Below are 22,835 nucleotides of genomic sequence, written 5' to 3' on the forward strand. Positions count from 1 at the left end.
TTGAATCCTGACATTCTGGTCCAGATGTAGGGATGCTATAAGAGACGTTACCATATCCAGCTATATTCTTACTATGAAGGGTCTTAACAGCAGAGACAATAGCAAGTTGCTTGCCACGAATCTGAAACAGAGGACAGAGTTTCAAAGAACACCTCTGGGACACCCAGACCAACCAACCCAACCACCCAGTGGCTCAACACTTTAACTCCCCCTTCCACTCCACCAAGGACATGCAGGTCCTTGGACTCCTCCATCGCCAGAACATAACAACACGACGGTTGGCGGAAGAGCCCCTCATCTTCCGCCTGGGAACCCTCCGACCACAAGGGATGAACTCAGATTTCTCCAGTTTCCTCATTTCCCCTCCCCCCACCTTGTCTCAGTCGAATCCCTCGAACTCAGCACCCCCTTCCTAACCTGCAATCTTCTTCCTGACCTCTCCGCCCCCACCCCACTCTGGTCTATCACCCTCACCTTGACCTCCTTCCACCTATCACATCTCCATCGCCCCTCCCCCAAGTCCCTCCTCCCTATCTTTTATCTTAGCCTACTGGACACACTTTCCTCATTCCTGAAGGGCTTATGCCCGAAACGTCAATTCTCCTGTTCCTTGGATGCTGCCTGACCTGCTGCGCTTTTCCAGCAACACATTTTCAGCACAGAGTTCCAGAATAAGGGACCAATCATTTTAGGTTGAGATGAGAAGAAATCTCTTCCCTGAGGTGGTTATGAATCTTTGGGATTCTCTGCTTCGGGTGGTTTTGGATGCTCCACTGTTGAATATATACAAGGCTGAATTTCGGCCTTTCAGAGAATCAAGGGGGTGTGCAGAGACAGAGACAGTGAAGCAATGATAATAGGGATTGGAAAGGAGGCTCCAAGGGCCAAGTGATCTACCCTTGCACCTATTTTGTGCAATTCTCATTCTGAGTGAATATCTCCTTTTGTCTCATTCATTATCCTTCTGGCCAGATTTATCCCGTGACTGGAGGGCATAAGTTTAAGGTAAGAATGAATGATTTAAAACAGGACCTAAAGGGACAATTTTATCATGCACTGAGTGGTGCGTGTATGGAATGAGCTGCCAGAGGAAGTGGTGAAGGCTGATACAATTACAATATTTAAAAGGCATCTGGATGGGTATACGAATGGGAAGGGTTTGGAGGGATATGGGTCAAATGCTGGCAAATGGTGCTAGATTTCTTTAGGATACCTGGTCTGCTTGGAAACAGAACCTTTGGTCCAACTCGTCCATGGTGTACATCTCTGTGATTGCATTTTTTTCAAGGCAGTATTTAAATTCTAAAAAAAAATCAATCAATCAATGCAGAACTATTGCAGTCCATCAGGCACAGGAACAGCCCTCAGCCTCTGGAGTCAGTTCCTCGGACTGATCAGTTTCATTTAACTGCCATATTTTTCAATACTCTGACTTCCATCAACCTCAGTCAGAAAAAAAATGATTCCCAGTATGCATAGTATTTTGGAAGGAGAGACGATCAGGTTTCTATAACTTAGGGAAGAAGCTGCTTCACAGTTTAAAAGGCCAGCTCGGATTTTAAAATTGCTGTCTGCCCCATGATACGCCTTTACTCTCAAACACCTCCATCAGATCACAGCTCAACCACTGGACACAAGTTTGTGCACCATAATTTAACTCTTTAATCCCAGAGAACATTTGGCTAGGTTGTTCCCAGACATGGGTATTAAGTTCCAGCTCTCTCACATCCAGGACCCTGTTGATAAGAGTTTCGGATCTTACCTTTGGCGGTACATAAAACTCCAAGAGGAAGCGTTCTCCCTCCAGCCTCACAGCTTTTCGTAGCAACAGTCGGCACTTCTGCCACTGCGTACTGCTCACCGAGTTAGAGTCATCAGCTACCATGTACCTCAGAGTGCCTTCCCTTTGAATATCCAGGAGTTCCACTTTAGCAGAGGAGGTCCGTGTCAAGCGCAAACGTTCTAGTTTGTGGCTCCATTTGTCCCGGGCCTCACTTTCCAATTTATTCCCCGAGGAATCTTGACTGATTAACCTTTTGCCCTGCCCCACATCCAGCAGTGGCTCGGCAGAGGAGCGCCATTGTAAAATCTCCTTCATTCCATCGACCATACACATACTCATGTTCCGCAGAGAAAACCCTTTCTTAAACTTTGGCCTGCCAGAAACATCCTCTGAACTCCTGGAATGGCCAAAGTTCGACATGTCCCAGACCTGCGCCTGCCTCAAGTACCTGCTGGAGTTCAATGTGCTGTCTATACTCTCAAGGGAATCGGAATTCTCTTTCCTCTGGAGAATTTCTTTACCATAAGGCAGCTGGCAATTCTGGATGTCTGAAAATGGAGCAACTGTAGACTTGATCGGGGAGTCTGACAGGTATGGCCTGTTCACTTCCGAAGCAAAGTATTCCACAAAATGGGAAGCAAAGTGTTGTGAGAAAGTGGTCTCAATTCCCGGGCACTCGAGGTGGGGATTTTCACTGATAAATATCCGGAATTTCTGGGCAAATTCAGCCGCTGCAGCTCGTGCCTGCACTTCACAAAATTCTTTCCAGTCTGGAATGTGTTGTAGGGAATTCGGACTTTCAGAGTCACCATTCATGGCGAATTCACCGAAGCCCAATTAAGCTGTACAAGGAGGGGAGAGAGAGAAAAATACATGGTTACCTTTACTGTGAGTAATCTTAAGAGTGAGCACCAAACCAACACATTGTTCACCTCAAAACACTGAGCTACCAACAAGTTTCAGAACCACGGTGTTGCCCCAAAAGGATCCTTGAATCACATGGACACTTACTGTCCCATTTGGGCCATTGTGTCTGTGCTAGCTCTTTCAAAGAGTTAACTCTCCAGCCCTCTCTCCTCACTACACGGAAATATTTTCAGTTGTAAGTTCATTTCTAATTCTCTCCTGAAACTTAACTAGTGTCAGTTCATCAGGCAGCACATTCCAGGTCGTAACAAGCCACTGCATAATTTAAACACTCTCATTTAACCACCCCATCCCCCACCAGAGTTCTTCTGCCAAATTACTGAAGCATCAAATTTCAAAGGTTTCCACAATAAACTTTGAACAAGATCTCTTCCTTTTTCTAAAAAAAAGGAATAATGATTTCTGAAATAAGTTGAACTCCTAGAAACTGTTTTGCCATAAGGATCCGTGATTTCTCACTTGACTGTGACCAAACACATTTCAATGGTCACTCATTAGAAATATTAACTGAATGAGATCAGAGCCCACTTCAGTGTTCAAAACAGCGAAGAGGGGGGAAAAGGGAAATAAAACACTCGCAGGAGGAGAATGAAACACATTGATAATTTACTGGCTGTGAAATAAGCTCAAACAGCAGCTACTCACGTTCAACTCTGCCTTTTCCCCCTCTCTGCACGTTTGTTTTTGTGACTGCTACCTCCCACTGCTTCTTTGCAGGCAGGGCCACAGAGAAACAGATCACCAATTCTCCCTGTGTCCACTGATGCATGTGAGATTATTCAAGGAAAGTCACGAGCAGGCTAAATGTTTGTCATTGGAGGAGCAGATTGGTGAGGGATACTTTAACCAAGCAAAGAAAAGGGATGTGCAAAGATGTAATATCTGCTGACCAAAGAGTAGTGTATAAATATATGCATATTTTATATTTCTGAATACATAGCAACTGTTCATTGCACAATGTTAAAACAAATCACACAGGAAATAGCTACTTCCCTGCTGATAATGCAATATCAGAAACAAGCAGGGTATGTTCGAGTTTGATAACAGTAAAGCTCATCCAGGATAGCAGCAGATTTTCTTATAAATATCACCATGTTCTAGTTCCTCTTTAACATACAAAATTCTCAATGTGATCTTTCTAATATCTCTAAAGCTAAAATTTGGTGTTAGCTCAGTTGGCTGGATGGTTGGTTTGCTACGATGCCAATAGCGTGGGTTCAATTCCCATCACCGGCTGAGGTTATCACGAGGAACTTCCCTTCTCAATGTCTCCCCTTGCCTGAGGGCCGGGGGCCCTCAAGTTAAATCACCCAGTCGTCTCTCTCTCTAATGAAAAAACAGCCCTATGGTCTGGTAAGACAATGGTGACTTGACTTTACTGAACCTTATCCCCACAGAATGTCACTAGTTTCCATGCCGACCCCAGGTTCTATTGCATAGTTTACACATTAAATATCAATTGGTTATTTGCCTCATGACTCAGACCGGCCCTGTCCTCACCCGGTCAATGCCACTAGTTAAGTTTTATGCAGTAAATCCCTCATGTTATTGAACCATGGATATTTCTAATTGTATTTATCTTTATTCCCATACACTGAAAATTCCCAACAAATCTAGTAAACGTTTAATTCTCATTTTATAATATTAGCAATATTAGAATCTGAGGAACTGACCAAGCAATCATTATCTGTTTGCTAATTTTAGATAAATCTAATGGAGTGTCGCCAATAGACAGGATGGGCTGGATGATTTCCTATTTGTCGATTTCAGTAGTTTGAAGGTTTTTTTTCACCATCCCACCGGACATTCTTTCAGTTGTTGTAGAACTTCATTCTGGTCGAGGCCTGAAGCCTGTTCAGCACAAATGTGCTGCCTGTCACATTGCTGATGGCAGACAGTGGGCCATCTTATTAGATGCTGAAAATGTGTTGCTGGAAAAGCGCAGCAGGTCAGGCAGCATCCAAAGAGCAGGAAAATCTACTTTTCGGGCATGAGCCCTTCTTCAGAAACGTCGATTCTCCTGCTCCCTGGATGCTGCCTGACCTGCTGCGCTTTTCCAGCAACACATTTTCAGCTCTGATCTCCTCATCTCAGCATCTGCAGTCCTCACTTTGTCCATCTTATTAGATGCTTTGACACTTGCTTTGTGAAAATGTGGTAGCACACCATTGTATTTAGCTCTCGGAGAGCATTGTTTAGCACTTACAATAGAAAGAAGTTGTCTTTTAAATGGTAGGTTGAAGTCTCTTCAAGTCAACCAAGAGCTCCCACAAAGTACATGGTGAAATTCGAGAGGCCTTCAGGATCTTTAAAGGACCCAGGTAGGATCAATGTGTGTTGGATCACTGAGTTGGAGAATCATAATATTATGACTATCAATAAGCATATTTAAGGTTGAGATTTTTAATGAACAGATTTTTAATCAGTAAGGGAATCCAGGGTTATAGGAAAAGGTAGGAAAGTAGAGTTGGAAATTATCAGACAAGCCATCATTTCAAGGAATAACAGATGCAAAGGGCTGAATGGCCTACTTTTGCTCCTATATTTTATGGTCTTATCAGAGGTAGCTTTTACACCCCAAACAACTTTAGATTCTGCAGTTGTTGTAAATTCACCTAACAACTCTAAAGTTTCAATTTCGATCAGCTGTGACTGAAAGGACTTTTCTGATCCCAGAATGATCAGTTCAGCACCGGCAGAAGGAACATGCTTGAAGTTTGATTGAAGTATTATACTGAGGCAGTGCGAAAGGGAATGAGATGTGCAGGGATCTCTCTACATGGGAGTGTGTTGCACACATACATCCAGAAAGTGCCAGTCTGCTAGCTGACATCAAGATCATAAGAGTGTAAGATGGAGGAGCAGAAATTAGGCTATTTGGCCCATTGAGTCTGGTCTGCCATTCACTCATGGCTGATAAGTTTCTCAATCCCATTCTCAAACTTTCTCCCTGTCGTATAGCTGTGATGTTGTGGCCATAATGGAGACGTGGGTTTCACAGGGGCAGGAATGGTTACTTGATGTTCCAGTGTTTAGAACATTTAAAAAGAACAGGGAGGGTGGAAAAATAGGAGGGGGTGTAGCATTGCTAATCAGAGTGCATCACAGCTACAGAAACGAAGGTTGTTGAGGACAGTTTGTCTACTGAGTCAGTATGAGTGGAAGTTAGGAACAGCAAGGGAACAGCCACTGCATTGGGGGTTTTCTACAGACCCCCTACTAGCAGTAGAGAGATTGAAGAACTCATAGGCAGGCAGATTCTGGAAAAATGCAGAAGTAGCAGGATAGTTGTTATGGGTGATTTCAACTTTCCCAATATCGATTGGAACCTTCTAAGTGCAGATGGTTTGGATGAAAACGTTTTTTGTCAGTTGTGTTCAGGAGGGTTTCCTTACTCAGTATGTGGACAGACAGACGAGGGGAGAGGCCATTTTGGATTTGGTGCTCGGCAATGAGCCAGGACAGGTTAATAGTTGGACTGCAAGTCTTAGATTAGATTAGATTAGACTTACAGTGTGGAAACAGGCCCTTCGGCCCAACAAGTCCACACCGACCCACCGAAGCGAAACCCACCCATACCCCTACATTACCCCTTACCTAACACTACGGGCAATTTAGCATGGCCAATTCACCTGACCCGCACATCTTTGGACTGTGGGAGGAAACCGGAGCACCCGGAGGAAACCCACGCAGACACGGGGAGAACGTGCAAACTCCACACAGTCAGTCGCCTGAGTCGGGAATTGAACCCGGGTCTCTGGCGCTGTGAGGCAGCAGTGCTAACCACTGTGCCACCGTGCCGCCCAAATCACAACTGCCTCACATTTAGCACAGCCTTGGTGAGGGAAAGGAACAGTCACAGAGGGAAGATATTTAATTGGGGAAAATGAAATTATAATGCTTACAGACAGGGAGCAATTGTTGCAAGTGATGCACAAATTTGTTCCTCCGAGACAGGTAGGAAGGGGTAAGATTAAGGAGCCTTGGATGATAAGAACAGAGGAGCTCCTCGTCAAAAGGAAGGAATCAGCTTACGTAAGGTGGAGGAAGCAAGGATCTAGCACAGCTTCAGAGGATTACAGACTTGCTAGAAAGGACATCAGAAATGGACTGAGGAGAGCCAGGAGATGGCACGAAAAAGGCTTAGGGAGAACTCAAAGGCATTTTACTCATATATGAGGAAAAAGAGCACAATCAGGGAGAAGGTAGGGCTGATTAGGTCTGAGCAGATAGGAGAAACCCTAAATGAGCTTTTTGCTTCGGTTTTCACCGAGAAAAGGGACCTTGAAAACTTTGAGGAGTTGGGATATAATTTGACCAGATTAACTTCAATCTTGATGAGCTGGAAATTTTGGAATGTATTAAGATTGATAAGTCCCCGGGGCCAGACCAGATTTATCCCCGGCTGCTCCGGGAAGTGAGAAAAGAGGTTGCTAAGTCACTACCAAAGATCTTTGCCTCCTCTCTCTCCACAGGAGTCGTACCGGAGGATTGGAAGGAGGCGAATGTTGATCCTCTTTTCAAGAATGGTAATAGGGAAATCCCTGGCAATTACAGACCAGTCAGTCTTACGTCTGTGGTCAACAAAGTTTTGGAAAGCATTCAGAGGGATAGGATTTATGACTATTGGGAAAGTATAGTGTGATTAAAGGCAGTCAGCATGGCTTAGTGAAGGAAGGTCATGCCTCATAAATCGAGCAGTGGATGTGGTGTATATGGACTTTAGCAAGGCATTTGATAAGGCTCCCCATGGGAGGCTTATTCATAAAGTCAGGAAGTATGGGATACAGGGAGATTTGGCTATCTGGATTCAGAATTGGTTGGCCGACAGAAGGCAGAGAGTGGTTGTAGATGGAAAGTATTCTGCCTGGAGGTCAGTGTTGAATGGGATCCCGCAGGGCTCTGTTCTTGGACTTCTGCTCCTTGTAGTTTTTATAAATGACTTGGATGAGGAGGTTGAGGGGTGGGCTAGTAAATTTGCAGATGACAGAGAGGTTGGAGGAGTCAGCGATAGTATAGAGGGCTACTGCAGACAACAGCGTGACATAGACAGGATGCAGAGCTGGGCTGAGAAATGGCAGAAGAAGTTTGACCTGGATAAATGCAAAGTGATGCATTTTGGAAGGTCAAACTTAAATGCTGAATATAGATTTAAAGACAGGATTCTTGGCAGTGTGGAGGAACAGAGGGTTCTGGGTGTGCAACTACAGAGATCCCTCAGAAGTTGCCACCCAAGTGGACAGGGTAGTAAGAAAGCATATGGCGTTTTGACTTTCATTAACGGGGGATTACGTTTAAGAGCCGCGAGGTTTAGCTACAGCTCCACAAGACCCTGGTGAGACCACACTTGGAATATTGTGTCCAGTTCTGGTCACCCTACTATAGGAAAGATACAGAGGCTTTGGAGAGGGTGCAAAGAAGGTTTACCAGGATGCTGCCTGGATTGGAGGGCTTGTCTTATGAAGAAAGATTGAATAAGCTTGGACATTTCTCTCTGGAGAGGAGGAAGAGAGGAGACCTGATCGAGGTATGTAAGATAAGTGCATGGAATGGATAGAGTCAATAGCCAGAGACTTTTCCCCAGGGCAGGATTGACTGGTATGAGGGGTCGTAGTTTGAAGATATTAGGAGGAAGGTATAGAGGAGACATCAGAAGTAGGTTCTTTACACAGAGAGTTGTGAATGCATGGAATGCGTTGCCAGCGGTGCTGGTGGAAGCAGAGTCATTGGGGGCATTTAAGCAACTGCTGGACATGCACATGGATAGCAGTGAGTTGAGGGGTGTGTAGGTTAAGTTATTATATTTTACATTAGGATTAAACCTTGGCACAACATAGTGGGCCAAAGAGCCTGTTCTGTGCTGTACTTTTCTATGCTCTATGTAACCTTTGATCCCCATGACAAATCAAAACATTCTCTCAGTTTTAAATATACTCAATGACCTGGCCACCTCAGACACAGTCTTCTGTTGCAATGAACTCCACTGATATACTACGTTTTGGCTGAAGTTTCTCCCTATCTCTCTTTATTCTAAGGCTGTGGGCTCTGGTCCTAGTCTTTCCTGCCAATGGAAAGATCTTCCTAATGTCTATTCTGTCCAGGCTGCTCAGTATTCCATAAGGTCCAATCAGATCCCCCCCCTCATCCTTCTGAACTCCATCAACTATAGTCCCAGAGTCCTCAAACATTCCTCATTTAGCATGGCAGGGTGCTCATGGATGGATTGGTACTGAATTTGTGGCAACTGTTGGCAATTGGGAGGACATCGTACAGATCAAAGACAGCAATTTTACTTTGATGTGCCCTTCTGGAGCCAGGCAGATTCAACTTTGGGCCCAGTTGGCCAGAAGTCAGGAGATCGGAGTGTGATACTGATAAGTGTAGCTATTCACAGCATCAACACAGACAACACAGAAGACCAATCAAACAGGAAATGTTTAATGGAGAAATACATGGGGCAGACTATAGTTTTATGCAAGATGGAGGAACATTATGAATTGCATTGTTACATTATCAGACCGCAAGAGGGTGTAGTCTGAAAATTGCAGAATTTGTATTCTGAAAGGTTGCTGTTATGAAGTTCTTGACGTGCTGCCAAATGTGTCAATGCCACAGCACAGTTGAAAAGCACTGAAGTATCTGCTGAATTCATCAACTGCTGGGTTTTGTTTCCAGTAATATCTTTGTTAAATGAACCAGAGAAATGATCACATCCACTCTGACTCCTGAATCAATTTTACTCTTACGAAGATAATTTCAAAATTTTGTAGGTAATGCCAAGCTGTTGGCAGGGTTAAGGTGTAGTTCACATAAACGGAGAGGAACGGTGACAAAAAGCAGGGTGTTATTAATAAACTTGCAAAATGGATGTATGTGGAACCTCAATAAAGATAAGAGAGAGGCGAAACATTTTAATAGGAAGAATAAAGAGACCCCATAGTCCCAAGAAAATAATTGTTCAAATGGGCGACAGAAAGATCTAAGTTCACAAATCGAAAAAAAAACAACAAAACACTGAAGTTCATTTCTAGGAGGACAGAATTGAAAAACAAAGATGTCCTGTCAAATTGGTACAGAACTGTAGTTAAATGATACTTGGAATATGGTGATACAAGGACAATGCTAACCTATATAAATAATCACAGTTTACATCACACCCCAATCATTCGCAAGATTCCTCACAGCATGATACAACAAGAATGGTGTACTATTACACCCACCACATCTAAAATCAGATGGGACATTAATCCAAGACCATATGTCTAACGTGATCAGTTTCCTGATGGGAGAGAGAAGGATTAAAATTACCATCGATACTTACTGAATATTTCCAGCATTTCTTGAATTAATTTTAGTTTTCCAGCATTTTGCCATTTTTTCCAGAAAAATATTTACAAGCTTCAAAAGCTGTTTGAAATCATAACAAATTTACTGTAAATCCCTGATCATGTTTTTCATCCTGCTTTTGTACATTTCTGCTTCCTTCCCAGATCAGGCTGGATAGTCACACTCAATTCATAAATGCTTTTCTCAACTTCTGGTTTGAAGGTCAAATCCTTCAATGCATTTTCATTCACTGGTGCATCAAGAGACCGCTTTTCCTCACCAACACATGCTTCCCAATCTGAAACTACAATATTGCATTATATTATTAATACTTGTCCCAAACTCTGAAACGGGGAAAAGGATTCACGAAAAAGGAGCACAGTTGTGAACCCCTTGTCCCAATACCTAAGCCTTCGATAAGTTATCCTGTAGCAAAATCATGACCAAGTATGAGCTTGGGAGACCGGTTAGCAAGCTTAGATCTCATGGAATACAGGGAGAACTAGCCATTTGGATACAGAACTGGCTCGAAGATAAAGACAGAGGGTGGTGGAAAGTTGCTTTTCAGACCGGAGCCTATGAGCAATGGGGTGCCACTCCATACGCAGCACCACCACCCCTCCCCCCCCCCCAAAAAAAAACACATTGCCCGTCCTGTTTGCATGCCATCTGCACAAAGTCAGGAGCTATATATGGGTCAAATGATAGCATCCCAATGCCTACCATAAAATCCAACCCCTCATGTCCAAGCCTGTTGTAAGTGAACTGCTGTGGTGAGTCACCATCTCCACAGGCATGGTCACATGGTACCAGGAGAGTAGCTGAACCAGTGGAGTGCCTTGGTCTATTTTTATCCAGCAGTTTGTCTATCGTTGCTTCTAAGTGGAGTGTCAGTGGAGACACCTTAGGCACATCATACATGACCACCATCACAGGCAGGAATATCACCCACTTGAGAACTCACCCCCAAAATTTATTTCATTGCACTGGGCCAGTGAACACAAGTTTAATGAATAAAAGTGCACTTTATGGACTATGATGACCTTTCCTTGATTGCCAGTTACAGCCTAAACATTTTGAATGGTCCCATAGAATGTCAGCCTAGTACAGGGGAAGGGATATCACATCACATACCATTGAGAGAAAAGATTATTGCTCAATGACTGTCAGCTGGTTCTGGTCATCAGAGTGTACAGCAGCAGCAAGCATTAAAGGAGTGAGGTGGCTGTATGAACTGACGAAATAAAGGTTCATACAGTGTGATATCAAACACACAGGAAAGAGATATGCTTAATATCTTTGTACTTCAAAATTGGTAACTAACTTGCCAAGTATGGTGAACAGGGAGAAAGTGAGGACTGCAGACCAGATTTGAAAAATGTGGTGCTGGAAAAACACAGCAGGCCAGGCAGCATCTGAGGAGCAGGAGAATCGATGTTTTGGGCATAAGCCTGAAGAAGGGCTTATGCCCAAAACGTCGATTCTCCTGCTCCTCGGATGCTGCCTGGCCTGCTGTGTTTTTCCAGCACCACATTTTTCAAGTATGGTGAACACACAGACTTTGTCTATTCACTCATGGCCAGGACAGCATTTATTGCCCATCCCCAACTACCAAGAGAACATTTAAGAGTCAGAGTTGACTACATTACTGAGAGTTTGGAGTCACATGTAGGACACACCATGTAAAAGTGGCAGTTTGCCCTCCATAATGAATGAGTGAAACAGATGGGTTTTTCTGACAATTAACAACAAATTCATGGTCATCATCAGACCCTTAATTTCAGGATCATTTATCAAATTAAAATTCCACCATCTGCCATAACGGGATTTAAACCCAGGTCCCCAGAACATGAACAGAGTTTCAGGATTGATAGCCTAGTATCAATACCACTTGGCCATTGCCTCCTCAGAGAGGAACTGGGCTTCACCCAGATACAGTGGACGGACACTTGAAAGCATTAAAGAGATTTACCAGATCCTACTGACCTTACAATGTGCAGCCCCATGAGTCCCAAAACTAGTTTTTATTCATTTTCTTTCATTCAAATTAATGAAAGTTATATAAATATTTGAACATAGTAATATTTCAGGTCAAACACAACTCATTTAAAAATTAAAATCAATGTGGGAGTAGTAGAATATTCTGGGTGTAACGGGCTGGAAACACAGACGGTGCTGTAATTAACTTTCCTCCAGCTTCAGATATTATCAGTCACATCTGTGTTTCTTGGCACCATCATTAAATCCTTTGCCTTTTTTCAGCTCCAGAGATAAGTGGGAGCTATAAATAGACATTGCCTCCTCTCACTACTACACAGTTTCCAGTTCCACTTTTCAACCCGAACTGCATGAAGTTGTTGGTTTTCAACACGGTTTGAGAAACCTTATGGATGTCAAGATTCCCATGCAGTGACGTGAAAGGGGAACGTGACATTCCTGGGACAACCACAACAAAAGGAGTCTTCAGCTCCCCAACCATATAATCAACATTAAATGCCCTGATTAAAAGTTATCAGATGCCAGAAGTTCTGGTCTATTGATTTTCACTGTTCAAATGTTTCGGTTGGAGCTTATGATACCCTCACCAGTTAAAATGTAAAATGTTTCTCCACAATGGGCCTTGCAGGAAGAGCATGCATTCACAGACACCTGTAAAAGGTGAAACACTAAGGTACGCAGGTGAATCAAAATTTCCTCTCTTTGTGCAAACAGGGGCCTTGTGCCTGTTTGATAACATGTGCACCCTCTGAATACTTGTTCTGATGCTGGTACTGTTATGCAAGGTAATGGTTCTGAAACAGTTAAATGTTGAAGCTGTGTTAAGGTCCACCCAATCTGATGATGTCACGCAGTCTTTGGATGAAGAATCTGGCAGTCTAGCAGGAAGTCCCAATGGAGACAGACATGTCATCCCTGGGGCCTGACAATTTTAAGTAAACAGGCCTAACTAATCAACGTAGCATGCACTTTATTGTCAATGTTCCCTTTAAGCGGAGGCTCCTCTGAAGTCAAATTAACTAGTTTTGGAGGTCCATGCCATGCATAAACCCCAAAAAAGGTCCACACCCCAAAAAAGATCAAGGGAATATTGCTTATCATTGTTACTCAATTAACTAACATACGAGTGCACAAACATCAAATCGCCATGGTCAGACAGGACCAATACTCCCTCATTTCCAACCACACAGACAATGAAGGACACAAATGGGGACAATGTAACCATCATAGCACAGGTGAAACAGAATTCCTTGCAGCCTGCCATTCCAACTGGTACTCAATGAATAAACACATTGAACTGGACTCCACATACAAAACTGGAAGTACCAAAAAAGCAGAGACACAAATACCAGGTGGGATAGACCACGTTATTGAAGATGCACTAAATGATGTCGCCTAGTGAGGTGATAAAAAGTCTGAAGCAAACCACACCAGCTCGGCAAACGAATCTCTGACCTAATGTATTGTTATGTAAAACAAGTGCCTTTTCTGGTTAAGACTCACCACTGACAATAAGGTGGGCCCTTAGACTCAAAGAAAGACCATTGGCAGTACTTCAACCATCCAGAGGTCAATATGATATGGTGATCAGCAGTGGCATCTTTGCAGAAATAAAATTACTAAGAACTTAACACTTTTAAAACATACCACTTTATGAAAACCTAGGCAGCCAGTCAGCAGCTGAAGCACACAAATCCAACAAGTAGTTCGCAGCACTCGTGGGAGAAGCAGAATGAAAACTCCAGAAGGTGATCTGCACTTCAGATCAGAGACACAAGAAATCAGTGCGAGCTGGGAAGGAAGTACAAGTGGGCCATGCTGGGAAGAGTCAGACTTCTCAGAGAGGGAGGCACTGTGAGTCTAATGGACGATCTCCAGAAGTAAAGCTGGAGGTCTCAAGAGTTAGGGATAAAAAGTTACAATAACAGGGCAGTGCGATAAAAAAAACACAAAACAAAACAAAAAATAAATAAACACCCCTGGCTGGAAAGGCTAGAAGGAAATGGGTGTACTTATCCTGCAAAACAAGCATTGATACTATCACAAGTGAGCTCCATATAACAAAGGCCTGAAAATTAATTTCTTGTAAGACTACAACATCAGAAAGACAATAAATGCTGGAGATCAGACTGTGTCAGACAGCATCCATAGAGACAGCATGCTAATGTTTCAATCTAGATGAAGAATCACCTAGACTCAAAACGTTAGCTTGCTCGCTTCATGGATGCTGTCTGACCCGCTGTGATCACCAGATTCCAGCATCTGCAGTAATTTGTTCCTACTGTATCAGAAAAGGGGCAGGTTCATTTGGAACAACAAAAGAGAAATTGTAAAAGATTTGAAGAGCAAGTTTAACAGAGGAAGAAAGTGGAAGTATCTTAAGATTTTTAGAATGTTAGAACCACAATATTGTCAGCAAGATTTATTAAGACCATAACTACAGGTTTTTATTTAAATTTTGTGCAAGGCAACGTGTATCATGGTTTGTGCCATGGGAAATGTGTTTTCCATCAATTGTAGAGTTAAACTGCAGAGGACAAGAGAAAGCCTCCAGAAGGCAGCAAATCTAAAAATCTCTATATTGTAAGCTACATAGAGGTGCAGCATTGATATTAACCCAATTTAAACATGCAAGTAGTAGCATAGCACAGTTCATTGGCTAACTGAAAAGCTCAGTTGGGGAATTTCACCCAGTATTACCACAATAACTAATTTGAAAGCTAGCAAAGAAAATATTGCAGCAGTTACATTACAGAAGTCTTCAGACTTCAATGCAACAAACTTGAAACAACATGAATTTAATGCAAGACTACAATATATAGCAAGTTACAAACAACATGGAGATAATGAAGATTTAAGATGCATTCATGGAATCATAGAGTCCTACAGCACAGAGACAGGTCCCTTGGCCCAAACTGGTCCACGCTAACCCCATTTCCCTGCACTTGGCCCATATCCTTCTCAACCTTTCCTATCCATGTATTTGTCCAAATGTCTTTTAAATGTTGTTAATGAACCTGCCTCAACCACTTTTGCTGGCAGCTCCTTCCATATGTGTACCACCTTCTACATTAAAAAAAAATGGCCCCTCAGGTTCCCTTTTATTCTTTCCCCTCTAACCTTAAACTAATGCCCTCTAGTCTTGGATTCCTAAATCCTAGGAAAACGACCGACTGCATTCACCCTATCCACACCTCTCATGAGTCAAAAGCAAGAAGAAAAATAAACATAGGAAGAAGCAAATCTATAGAGAAACAATATTTCCAAACAGAGTCAATGTCAAAGATTGGCCAAACAGAGCACAGGGATTGGACATCTTAGAGAAAATCATTCTTGATATATGGATAGGTTTCAAAATTAAGGATTAAGTTTGAAGCTGAACAAAGCACTATACTAATATATTAATTGGATCCTATAGCAAATGACATTAATCACCGAAACAACAAAGATGGCACAGATATTTTTGAACAGATTTAAACAGTCAACTAAGAGACCAAACAAAATTCTTGAAAGAGCAAGATGTGTCATAAATGCTCAGTATTTAGGGGAATCTGTAAATAATTTTATTAATGATTTCAAATTAATTTTAAAAATGTTCTGATAGTTTTGATGGCCGAAGAGGCAACAAGTTTTGTAGCATTTTTGATATATTTTTGTCAATTTCATTACAGTCCAAACCAAAGTTAATTTTGGAGAAAGCTATTCAAATTATATTGGGAAGCAGAAACCAGAAAGGCACAGGCAGATCCTGAGAGGAGTAGGACAACCTGACCTCAGGAGGGCAACAGAACCTACAAATAGGCTAGAGGACAATGTGATAAGCCAACACAATGAGTAAGCAAAAAAGTAGAAAACTTGTACACTTCATGGTAAGGTCCTGGGGAGTGTTACTGAACAAAGATACCTTGGGGCTAAAAATGTGTTGCTGGAAGTGCAGCAGGTCAGGCAGCATCCAAGGAGCAGGAGAATCTATGTTTCAGGCATGAGCCCTTCAGGAGCCTTTGCCCAGAAGCTCTTCAGCCACATTCTCAAACAGACTCGCTACCACAGCCACATCTCCTTCCTCAGCACCTTTCTACAGAACCGACTGACCCCGCATGGACTCCGGACTACGTTCAGACCGACAACGTTCGGACCCAACTAGGACAACTAGTACCTACAACAAATCCAAAGCCTCCAGCAACAGATCTCCCTCCAGATCCCCCGCTCCATTTTCAGCTCTGATCTCTAGCATCTGCAGTCCTCACTTTCTCCTAAAAGATACCTTGGGGTGCAGGTTCATAGTTCCTTGAAAGCAAATCACAGGTAGACAGGGTAGGGAAGGCAGCGTTTGGCATGCTTGCTTTTCTTGACCAGTGCATTAAGTATAGGACTTGGGAGGTCATGTTGCAACTGTACAGGACATTGGTTAGGCCAATATTCCTTTCAAATCTGGCCTCCCTGTTATAGGAAAGATATTGTGAAACTTGAGAGGGTTCAGAAAAGATTTACAAGGAGGTTGCTAGGGTTGGAGGGTTTGAGCTATACGGAGAGGCTGAATCAGTTTAGCTGCAATTTCTTCCACTCATGTTGTGCATGCTACAATTATACACCAATCATCTATATAGCAGCTGAAAAGAGTAGGCATCTAAAGGGTAGGTTTTAAGCAGGAGCTGTCTGTATATAAAATCATTTGTAAGATCAGAATCAAGACCAACCAATCTTAAGCCAAAGAGCTACAAATATTCCAGTTCAGAGGGAATGTGTTCTGGAAGAATTGTGCAACCTTCAGATTGCCTGCATTTTTGAAGATAGAGACTTAGAGAAGATAGAAACTTGGTAAGTGCTTATACACGAGTGTATAGGTGTTAACTGTGGAAGGAAAAAATAGCTTATGCCGAGATGTTATAGAAGACAATGGCTCTGGAAGAGTTAATACTGAAGTTGCATTAAGTTCCACCCAATATACTAATATCGCACAGCCTTTGGATGAAGAATCTGGCACTTTAGCATACTGTCCTGATGGAAACAGACATGCCATCTCTGGCTCTTGATAGTCAATAGGTATGTCCAGTTAGTCAACTTAATTTGTACTTATTACTAACATGCACAAAACTACCTCATGTCACGTAAGACAAGTGATCTTCTTGATAAGACTTACTGTGATCTATCCTCTATTATTATGCATCCTGTAATTATCCACTGATAAGTAAACATAGCATAGAAAGGAGAATTAGTGGCAGCACTATATTAATCCCCAGTGCAACAGTTATCTTCAAAAATATGGTTCCCATAATGCTTAACTTTACAGGAAACTTAACAGGCACAAGGACCAATACTGACTCCAGTGGATGCCACACCACCACCAACACCACCCCCCAACCATGGGCACTTAACCGAAGGTTGCTGTCAGAACACTATGACCCAAAATTGTCATCCTCTTCACCATTGAACAGTTTCAGGAGATGCAGCAAGTGTGCAGTAAGATCAACCCAAAGCCCAATATTGGGTACGTGCAAACTCTGGTTTTCAATAGTAACTGAGCATTATAACCATATTCAACTTCCACCGAGCAGTTAACACTGAAATTTCAGATTGATTGTTCTAAAGATAATCCCAGTGAATGGCCCCTTTGTGAGCCAGCTGATGTAGTGAGTCTGTTTAGCTGCAATTTCTCCCACTCAAGCTGTGCATGCTACAATTAAACAACAATCATCTATAGATTAGTCAGCCAGGCACGCTGCAAAGAGTAGGAATCTAAAGGGTAGGTTGTAAGCAGGAGCTGTCTGGTCTGTGATTATACAGAAGATCAAATGTTGTTCAATGTAGTGCATAAGATTTCACAAAAACAAAGCAAGGATTTGGACCGGGTGTTGCATTTAAAATAGTTCATGACACAAATAGATCATTGATGCCTAAAGAAAATGGAATGCCTCAGACAAAGAACAACACAGGCAGACAACCTGTCCAAAATACACTGCATTCTAAAGGAAGGGAAATCAGCCCCACACACTCCAACCAGTGTTACAGCAGGTAGCGCAAATCTTTATAAATATGCTAATATTTCTCCAGTTTCTCAATGCTATTATAATATATTGCTTAACAACGGTTGAAGAACTGTGTATGTCTGAATGAGATTTCAGCAATGAATTACAATTATATTCAGACAGCTGTGTGAAAATATCACGCTATAGGAATATCAAAACAGCAGGTGGCCATTCAGCCCATCAGCCTATTTCAACATTTAATTGAATAATGGCCAATTTACTGCTTGACTTCACTTAATCTTTATGTCTTATCCCTAGACACCCTTACGTATTATTTACCATCTCAATCAGTAGACTCGCAGCATCTATGATCTTTTTGGGGTTCCAAACACATTCCAACCCACTTGTGTACAGTACAGTGGATTGAAAAATTACCACATGGAGAGAATTGAGCTGAAAAAAACCCACTGAAATGGAGATTTAATTTATTATTTTTTTTATTGTGGACACCATTGACTGAAACAAACGAGGGGGGAGCGGGTGGTGAAGAGGAAGGGGAGAATTTTTTTTCCCATAGATCTAAAGTCTTTGAATCTCATTTCCTTGAAAGACTGTGGAAGCAAATCTTTACTCGTTTTTAACACAGGTTTTTGATAAATGAACAGTGAAAGGTGCTCAGGAGGAGGAGGGAATGTGGAGTAGCCAGCTGTGATTTTATTGAAGGGTACAGCAAGTTTGAGGAGGACCCGAATGGCGTGCTCCTAGTCATGGTCTGCTCCTAGTTTGTGTTGCTTCAGTGAATACAGTCATCAGCAAGTGACAGGAAGGAACTTACAAACCTCAAGGATGCAGCAGTTGTTCTACTTCCCCACTGGCCATGCTTCCAAGCATTTCTGGGTCTTTCCCCACTCTTGTGGGGGTCAATATTAAAGACCTCCTTCTTCTCTCACTGTTGTTGAAGGATGCCTTGTCCTGTAATTTAAAACACAAGAAATGAGATGTTCCAATTCCAAGATAAGATTGGCAATACTATTAATCAACATGGTTAGGAACATGGGATTGGGATATCATAGCAATTACAGAAACATGGCTCAGGGATGGGCAGGACTGGCAGCTTAATGTTTCAGGATATAAATGCTACAGGAAGGCAAGAGAGGAGGGGGAGTGGCATTTTTAATAAAGGATAGCATTACAGCTGTGCTGAAGGAAGATATTCCCAGAAATACATCCAGGGAAGTTATTTGGGTAGAACTAAGAAAGGGATGGATCACGTTATTGAGATTGCATTATAGACCCCCTAATAGTCAGAGGGAAATTGAGAAAACAACTTAAGGCGATCTCAGCTACCTGTAAGAATAATAGGGTGGTTATGGTAGGGGATTTTAACTTTCTAAACATAGACTGGGACTGCCATAGTGTTAAAGGTTTAGATGGAGATGAATTTGTTAAGTGTGTGCAAGACAATTTTCTGATTCAGTATGTGGATGTACCTACTGGAGAAGTTGCAATACTAGACCTACTCTTGGGAAATAAGGCAGGACAGGTGACTGAGGTGTCAGTGGGGGAGCACTTTGGGGCCAGTGACCATAATTCTATTTGTTTTAAATAGTGATGGAAAAAGGACACACCAGATCCAGAAGTTGAAATTCTAAATTGGAGAAAGGCCAATTTTGACAGTAAAGGGACGGCTGGAAAATGGGAAGCCTTCAGAAATGAGATAAGAATCCAGAGAAAGTATATTCCTGTCAGGGTGAAAGGAAAGGCTGGTAGGTATAGGGAATGCTGGATGACTAAAGAAATTGAGGGTTTGGTTAAGAAAAAGAAGGAAGCATATGTCAGGTATAGACAGGATAGATCGAGCGAATCCTTAGCAGAGTATAAAGAAAGTAGGAGTATACTTAAGAGGGAAATCAGGAGGGCAAAAAGGGGGACATAAGATAGTTTTGGCAAATAGAATGAAGGAGAATCCAAAGGTTTTTACAAATATATTAAGGACAAAAAGGGTAACTAGGGAGAGAATAGGGTCCCTCAAAGATCAGCAAGGCAGCCTTTGTGTGGAGCCACAGAAAATGGGGGGAGATATAAATGAATATTTTGCATCAGTATTTACTGTGGAAAAGGATATGGAAGATATAGAATGTAGGGAAATAGAAGGTGACATCTTGCAAAATGTCCAGATTACATAAAGGAGGAAGTAGTGGATGTCTTGAAATGGTTAAAAGTGGATAAATCCCCAGGATCTGATCAGGGGTACCCGAGAACTCTGTGGGAAGCGGATTGCTGGGCCTCTTGAGGAGATATTTGTATCATCGATAGTCACAAGTGAGGTGCCGGAAGACTGGAGGTTGACAAACGTGGTGCCACTGTTTAAGAAGGGCAGTAAAGACAAGCCAGGGAACTCTAAACCGGTGAGCCTGACCTCGATGGTGAGAATCCTGAGGGACAGCATGTACATATATTTGGAAAGGCAAGGACTGATTTGGGATAGTCAACATGGCTTTGTGCGTGGGAAATCATGTCTCACAAACTTGATTGCGTTTTTTGAAGTAACAAAGAAGATTGATGAGGGCAGAGCGGTAGATGTGATCTAGATGGACTTCAGTAAGGCGTTCAACAAGGTTCCCCACGGGAGACCGATTAGCAAGGTTAGATCTCATGGATACAGGGAGAATTAGCCATTTGGATAGAGAACTGGCTGAAAAGGTAGAAGACAGAGGGTGGTGGTGGAGGGTTGTTTTTCAGACGAGGCCCATGACCAGTGGAGTGCCACAAAGGATCGGTGCTGGGCCCTCTACTTTTTGTCATTTACATAAATGATTTGGACGCGAGCATAAGAGGTACAGTTAGTAAGTTTGCAGCTGACACCAAAATTGGAGATGTAGTGGACAGCGAAGAGGGTTACCTCAGATTACAATGGGATCTGGACCAGATGGGCCAATGGGCAGAAGTGGCAGATGGAGTTTAATTCAGATAAATGTGAGGGGCTGCATTTTGGGAAAGCAAATCTTAGCAGGACTTATACACTTAATGGTAAGGTCCTTGAGAGTGTTGCTGAACAAAGAGACCTTGGAGTGTAGGTTCATAGCTCTTTGAAAGTGGAGTCGCAGGTAGATAGGATAGTGAAGGTGGTGTTTGGTATGCTTTCCTTTATTGGTCAGAGTATTGAGTACAGGAGTTGGGAGGTCATGTTGCGGAGATCCCATGGGTGTGCCGTTGGTTTGTTTGTAGATTATATTGTTGAAAGTGAAGTGGGTGGTGGGGCACAGGTCCACTAGCTTCGGGATGTTTTCGTTGCTAATGTGACTGATGGTGGTTGGTGGGTGTGTGTGTGCTGATCTCCTCTAAAAGTATGGCGAGTGTTTCCTTTGCCAGGTCAGTATTGATGGAGATGTACAGTGCTGTTACGTTGAATGAGATCATTGCTTCGTCTTCCTTTATTTTGGTGTTTTTGATGATTTTTAGGAACTCCTGGGTGGAGTGGATGGAGTGCTGTGACTCATCTACTAGGTACTTCAGTCTTGCGCGTAGTTCTTTGGCCAGTCTTTGCCTCACCACCCACTTCATTTTCAACAACAGTCTACAAACCAACCAACGGCACACCCATGGGATCTCCGCTATCAGGATTCATAGCAGAAGCGGTAATGCAAAGGCTAGAACAAACAAACCTACCAATCATCAAACCAAAAATCTGGGTTCGCTACATAGATGATACCTTTGTCATCAAAAAACAAAACAAGATAGAAGAGACATTTAACATCAACAACACCCTCACAGGCATAAAGTTCACCAAGGAGGAAGAAATTGACAACAAACTCGCATTTCTGGATGTCACAGTAGAAAGAAAGGACAAGGGAAAATTACAAACTTGCGTATACAGAAAACCAACAAACACTGACCAAATACTCAACTACACCAGCAACCAACCCAACACAAACACAAACAAAGCTGTATCAGAACACTATTCCAATGAGCCATCACACACTGCAGCACAGACGAACAACGCAAAACAGAGGAGAACCACCGATACGACATATTCAAGAAGAACAGATACTCAAAAAATACACAGTGAGCAGATTCCTCAAGAACAAACCACGACAAGCAGACCAGACACAGCCAGAAACCCTAACCGCCTTACCATATATCAAAGAAGTTTCAGAAATGACAGGCAGACTACTGAGACCCCTCAGAATCCTAGTAGCACAAAACCACCAACACTCTCAAACAACAACTAACAAACTTAAAAGACCCAGTACAACCCATGGACAAAACCAACGTCATCCATAAAATTCCATGCAAGGACTGCCACAAACACTACGTAGGACAAACAGGAAGAAAGTTAGCCACCAGGATACACAAACACCAGCTAGCCACAAAAAGACACGACCCTCTCTCCCTCACAGCCCTATACACGGATGAAAACCACAATTTCGACTGAGACAACACATCTATCCTGGGACAGGCTAAGCAAAGACATGCCAGAGAATTCCTAGAGGCCTGGCACTCCAACCACAACGCCATAAACTAGCACATAGATCTCGATGCCATCTACAAACCCCTCAGAAAACGAACAAGAAATGATATCACCACAAACCCCAGGAACCCCATCCAGGAGAAAGATATAACTTGAAAGCAGGAGACAACAGCTTCGCTTCACTTGGAGGTCGCCACTGATGATGTTACCGAGCCAGGTAATGAAGCGTCTGGATATCAAACCTACAGCTCAGCGAGCAAACCTACACCCCATAAATAGGCAAAGTCTTTTCCCCAAGGTTGGGGAGTCCAGAAATGAGGGCATAGGTTTAGGATGAGAGGGGAAAGATATAAAAGACACCTAA

The 22,835-nt window shown here is 42.6% G+C and overlaps 1 protein-coding gene across 4 annotated transcripts in view; it reads right to left on the reverse strand.

Moving 5' to 3' along the window:
- LOC132830315 (SH2B adapter protein 2) overlaps positions 1 to 22,835 on the reverse strand; it is a 128,728-nt gene that overhangs the window by 89,602 nt on the left and 16,291 nt on the right. For 3 of the 4 annotated variants that reach the window (XM_060847914.1, XM_060847913.1, XM_060847916.1), the window contains exons 2-3: positions 18,840 to 18,972; positions 1,763 to 2,625 (exon numbers count right to left, since the gene is read on the reverse strand). In XM_060847914.1, coding sequence (XP_060703897.1) covers positions 1,763 to 2,599 — 837 coding nt within the window. In that variant the 5' untranslated portion in view covers positions 2,600 to 2,625; positions 18,840 to 18,972. Of the gene's footprint in view, positions 1 to 1,762; positions 2,626 to 3,355; positions 3,438 to 18,839; positions 18,973 to 22,835 lie in introns of those variants that run through there. The other variant, XM_060847915.1, reaches the window with a different exon arrangement.

The sequence above is a fragment of the Hemiscyllium ocellatum genome, chromosome 31 (genome assembly GCF_020745735.1).
Source record: "Hemiscyllium ocellatum isolate sHemOce1 chromosome 31, sHemOce1.pat.X.cur, whole genome shotgun sequence".
NCBI lineage: Eukaryota > Metazoa > Chordata > Chondrichthyes > Orectolobiformes > Hemiscylliidae > Hemiscyllium > Hemiscyllium ocellatum.